We start from the raw sequence: 6,000 nt of genomic DNA, 5'->3' as shown, positions 1-6,000 counted from the left end.
AAAAGCGTCAGTTCTTCAACTGGAAAAATAAATTAATTATTTTCGATTTTTAACGTAAACATTGATCTTTTTCTTCGTTCGCTTTAAATTGTATTTTTTAAAAAAATTGAGCAGAAAGTGAAATAGAAATAATTGAATTTAATTTCTCGCCAGAAAAGGGACTTGGCACAATGTTCTACTACAATTTTTGATTTCATTTTTTTCATTTCGTTTTTTGAGCGCTGAAAATTATCAATTAGTAGTTTTTTTTGGCCTATAGGACTCTGAAAATCACATGAAAATCAGTTTTTCCTTGCAAAATAATCATAAGAACTGTTTTTCATCTGGTAAAATTATTTTATTATTAGGGTTCTGAAATGTTCCTTGCTGCAGAATAAATAGTTGTTCTCAATGTTGCTAAGGAAAAATGCTTCCATTAAAGCTTCGAAAAGTTGACAGTCAATAAATCTGTTCGACTTACTATAAATTTTTTTGACAAACTTTTTGACAAACTGAGAAGTACGTTAGAACAACATTCGTCTCTCGCGGGAGTCTTGTTATTCTGTGGAAAACTTTTGTTGGCATTGATGATTGCTTTCCTGCTTGTCTTGCATGACCTCTTGTGTTGTCAGTACTATTTTTTCCTAAAATTTATATAGTTTTTATTGAATAGCATATTTCATATAAATAGCGACTAACAAAAACGAAATTTCACTATTAACATTTATTCAGTAATAAAAGTCTCGATATTTAATCAATAGTCAAAATATCTTTTTGTGTCAAATTCTATTTGACAGCTGTTTTTAGAAAACTTTTCTTATTTTCAGCCTCTTACAGACTAGTCAGTTTTCATATCCAGGTTCCATTAACGAAAAACCTTATTAACAGTCAAATGATGCCGAAAGAACGAAAAGTTTGTTTTCAGGGAATCGCTCATGTTTTCTTTGGCTTTGACTCTCAGTTTTTGTAATTTTTAATGAAATTTTGATTTTTTTGGAGATTTTATTAAATTTTTGTGGTCCTACTGCATAGACTCGGTGATTGCAAGCGCAATAGGCTACCTAATGAGTATTAAGTGAACCTATCTAGAAATTTGAGTGGAGAACTAACGGCTGTTTAGACTTTAAAAATAATTTTTCGAAAATATTTTTGATTATTAACCAATTTCTAACTTATTTTTGCAAGCTAGTAGTCATTCTCTGTAATGGTGGGACCCCCTTCCCTTCTACTGCAACCAAAAAAATTATGCTGGGGGGTTTTATCTTCTAACTATTGGTTTTATGACTTCGAAGCCATGAGTTTTCTTAATTTTAATATAACCTTTTTTGATACTTTTTCATAATTTTGGTTGCATTTGAAATCTTATCTCATTAACCTATTATTGATAGTTCCCACTGGCCTAGAGAAAACGTTAAAGCGATCATAGATAAAGTTTTCAGAGTAAAGCTTCTGGTTTAAGTGGCTTCGACGCTTTGTTCTCGCACTTTTCTGCTTCGAATTTTTGATTGATGCGTGTATTTTAACATGTGTGTTCTGAAATGTTCCTTTCTGCAGAATAAATAGTTGTTCTCAATGTTGCTACGGAAAAATGCTTCCATTAAAGCTTCGAAAAGTTGACAGTCAATAAATCTGTTCGACTTGAGAAAAACTTGAGAAGTATTTTAGAATATTCTTCTCTCGCGGGAGTTTTGTTATTCTATGGAAAACTATTGTTGGCATGGATGATTGCTTTCCTGCTTGTCTTGCATGGCTTATTGTGTTGTCAGTACTATTTTTTCCTAAAGTTTATATAGTTTTTATTGAAAGCATATTTCATATAAATAGCGACTAGAAAAACGAAATTCCACTATTAACAATTATTCAGTAATTAAAGTCTCGAAATTTAATCAATATTCATCGAAATATCTTTTCGTGTCTTTCCAATTTGACGATTTTCTTTTACGGCCACACTTTGCAGTGCTGTCCTGATGTCATAAAAGAATTGGCAGGACACTTGTAAGTTTCGCTGAATTCGGGAATGGCGGAGAGAACTATGTTGATCCTTGCTTCGTTAGGAGCGTGTGACCACTGGCCTAAATTGTGTGCCTTCCTCTTATTAACACTTGCCTGACACCATACCTGAAATTTAGGTCATATGAGCAAATTTTTTTGTTAGTAGTAAGTTTAACACAAGAGTAAGTGTATAAATAAAACAATTCAATTTTCATCTCCATTGCTTAGTGTCCACTTCGGAATGTTCGAACTAGTTCAGGGCCATATAAGAAGCCTTAGTTACTTACTGTCCAAAGTGAGAGAGCAAAAGGGACAGAAAATGATTGAATTAACATCGATTTAATTGAATACTCGAATATGTTTTTTTGTTCAGTCAATTTTAGCCGATCGATATATTCCTCGTAGAAAAATGTGAGCGGTATCATTAAAAAGCTAGTCCAGCGTCTAATTCAAAATTAGATTTTTTTAATTTCGTTTTTTTTCGAGGAGTCATCGAGGTTTAAAGTTCTGTGTAAATACGGGATATTTGGCATGATTTTGATCACTTTTAGCGTAAATTTTGTTTCAATTAAGATTTTTTCTATAAAAATAATAATTCAAAATTACATTTCACGCTACAAGATGAATCAGTTTTGTGTTCCTAATTATCGAAATGCGATGAAAAGGCTAGCTCTGGTCGCATAGTGAAGTTAACTGTGAAAAAATTCAAACTCTATTTGACAGCTGTTTTTAGAAAACTTTATTTTTTTAGTCACTTACAGTCTAGTCACTTTTCATATCGAGGTTCCGTTAACGAAAACTTAATTTACAGTCAAAGGATGCACAATGAACGAAAAATTTCAAGTTGAAGGAATCGCTCATCTTTTCTTTGGCTTTTTCACTGAGTTTTTGTAATTTTTAATGAAATTTTGATTTTCTTTTTGAGGTTTCACTAAATTTTTTTAGTCCGATGTGTTAGAATCGTTGAATGAAAGTGCTATAGCCTAACTAATGAGTATTAAGTGAACCTATCTAAAAATTTGAGTGGAGAGCTAATGGCTGTTAAGTTTTTTTTTCAAAAATTTTTTTGAACATTAACCAATCTCACTTATTTTTGCGAACTATAAGTCATTCTCAGTAATGGTGGGACCCCCTTCCCTTCTACTGCAACCAAAAATAATCTGCTGGGGGGTTTTATCTTCTAACTATTTTTTTATGACTTCGAAGCCATGAGTTTTCAAAATTTTAAAATAACCTTTTTTGATACTTTTTCATAACTTTGGTTGCATTTGAAATCTTATCTCATTAACCTATTATTGATAGTTCCCACTGGCCTAGAGAAAACGTTAAAGCGATCATAGATAAAGTTTTCAGAGTAAAGCTTCTGGTTTAAGTGGCTTCGACGCTTTGTTCTCGCACTTTTCTGCTTCGAATTTTTGATTGATGCGTGTATTTTAACATGTGTGTTCTGAAATGTTCCTTTCTGCAGAATAAATAGTTGTTCTCAATGTTGCTACGGAAAAATGCTTCCATTAAAGCTTCGAAAAGTTGACAGTCAATAAATCTGTTCGACTTACTATAATTTTTTTTGACAAACTTTTTGACAAACTGAGAAGTACGTTAGAACAACATTCGTCTCTCGCGGGAGTCTTGTTATTCTGTGGAAAACTTTTGTTGGCATTGATGATTGCTTTCCTGCTTGTCTTGCATGACTTCTTGTGTTGTCAGTACTATTTTTTTCCTAAAATTTATATAGTTTTTATTGAATAGCATATTTCATATAAATAGCGACTAAGAAAACGAAATTTCACTATTAACATTTATTCAGTAATTAAAGTGACGATATTTAATCAATAGTCAAAATATCTTTTTGTGTCAAATTCTATTTGACAGCTATTTTTAGAAAACTTTTCTTTTTTTCAGCCTCTTACAGACTAGTCACTTTTCATATCCAGGATCCATTAACGAAAAACCTTACTTACAGTCAAATGATGCCGAAAGAATGAAAAGTTTGTTTTCAAGGAATCGCTTTTGTTTTCTTTGGCTTTGACTCTCAGTTTTTGTAATTTTTAATGAAATTTTGATTTTTTTTGGAGATTTTATTAAATTTTTGTAGTCCTACTGCTTAGAATCGGTGACTGCAAGCGCAATAGGCTACCTAATAAGTATTAAGTGAACCTATCTAGAAATTTGAGTGGAGAACTAACGGCTGTTTAGACTTTAAAAATATTTTTTTGAAAATGTTTTTGAACATTAACCAATTTCTAACTTATTTTTGCAAGCTAGTAGTCATTCTCTGTAATGGTGGGACCTCCTTCATTTCTACTGCAACCAAATATAATCTACTGAGGGTTTTTATCTTCTGACTATTAGTTTAGTGACTCCGGAGCCACGAGTTTTGCATAATTTCAAAAAAATTTTTGGATAGTTTTTTTCTTAACTTTGGTTGCATTTGAAATCTTATCTCATTATCCTAATATTGATAGTTCATATTGGCCTAAAGAAAACGTTCAAGGTATCATAGATAAAGTTTTCAGTGTAAAGCTTATGGTTTAAATGGCTTCGATATTTTCTTTTCGCATTTTTTTACTTCGAGTTTTTGGTTTTGCGTGAATTTGTTCTTATTTTTAGTCATAGAAATTAATGTCAAAATGTCGTAACTTAATGCCATATTGATGAGTTATGAATGACAAGCATAGTTTCCTCCTGTCGAGGCATATCTAAGCGTTTATAAATTTTGACTTCCGTTAAAAGCTATTGAATTTAATGGCGTTTACAGTTCGGGTTTTCTCAAAAATTTCATGGTTTTAATGTACTCATTCTTATTTGTTGATTTTGAAGTCATATTGTTAAAAGAAAGAAGAATATTTTTGCTGTTAAAAAACCAATTGAAAATGGAAAAACGCTTACTGGAGAGTTCATTATTTAATGGCTTAGAATTTTCTCCTTTTTTTTATTTTGCTGTTTTTGCTTGACTTTTTTTATTCTTTATGTAGGTGAAGTTTTGAAAGTCTTGTCAGCGGTAAAATGAGGATTTGATCAATGATGTTACTCAATGAAATCATTTTATAGCTAATAGTCTTAAACTTTATGGTAATATTGGTTTACAAAAAATTTGCAGTTTCTGTTGTTCTCTTCGTCAATATTTAACTTATTCTCATCATTGAGAGGTCTCATCCAATTTCTTGTATTCAAAATTTGTAATAATTCTATTGATAGTATGTCTTAATTGATGTTTTGTTTGTTGGACAATGTGCGTTTTCATCAAAATTTGTGTGAGGGGTCAATATTTGTGTTTCTTTTTCTCTTCTTTTAGCACATTCGCGCAACGACAGATCCGAAGACTTTTTTATCTTTCAGTTTTTTTTAGCTGAGTTACTATAAATAACTTTTGAAATAAAAGAAAACAATTTTCAGATAATAGCTAATGATGTTAACTGCTTCAATAATTTGCTTTTTCGCAAATTGTTTGTTTTTTTTTTTAGTTTTTCTGCATCTTCAGTCCTTTTCTATGGCTTATTCTTACAAACGACAAATCTTGTCGGTTTTGTAATGACTTGTTAGTAAACTTATTATCAGGATTCATTTCGTTAAAAGCTAATGATTTTTAAATTTTCAAGACGTTTGAATTCATTTTTTTTAAAAAAAAAATGTTGACTGATTTTTGAAATTTGCCTCATCACTTCTTTCGTTGTCTACTTTTTACCTAATCTCATTGAGGAAATGTCCCATCTGCTGTGTAGTTAGGAAAAAGTAAATTTGTGTAGTTAAAGATTCTGTGTGCTTTTAAATTTGGACGTCGAGATTTTGCCGTAAATATTTCGTTTCTGCTTATTTTGTTTTTCTTTCTCGTAGACTTTTTAATGGCAGATCTCGTGAGCGCTGTTGTGAGGCATGGCATTATGTAATTCAATTAGTAGTTTGGCTGTGTAACGATTCTTTTAAAACTCAAACATCTATTTTGATTATCTCTTCATTTGGTTGACAATTAAGTCAAAAATGTAGATGACCTGGTGTCGGAACATCATCTGCGAACGCACATGAAAGAGC

At 31.2% G+C, this 6,000-nt stretch overlaps 1 protein-coding gene across 1 annotated transcript in view; it reads right to left on the bottom strand.

Moving 5' to 3' along the window:
- Positions 1-1,687: 1,687 nt before the first annotated feature.
- LOC142344557 (neprilysin-1-like) overlaps positions 1,688-6,000 on the bottom strand; it is a 59,663-nt gene continuing 55,350 nt past the window's right edge. The window contains exon 7 of the mRNA XM_075396320.1: positions 1,688-2,097. Within this exon, the coding sequence (XP_075252435.1) occupies positions 1,918-2,097 (180 nt within the window). The 3' untranslated portion in view covers positions 1,688-1,917. The remainder of the gene's footprint in view (positions 2,098-6,000) is intronic.

This window comes from Convolutriloba macropyga, chromosome 8 (genome assembly GCF_964194025.1).
Source record: "Convolutriloba macropyga chromosome 8, txConMacr16.3, whole genome shotgun sequence".
NCBI lineage: Eukaryota > Metazoa > Xenacoelomorpha > Acoela > Convolutidae > Convolutriloba > Convolutriloba macropyga.
This window is presented reverse-complemented; position numbering and strand designations above follow the sequence as displayed.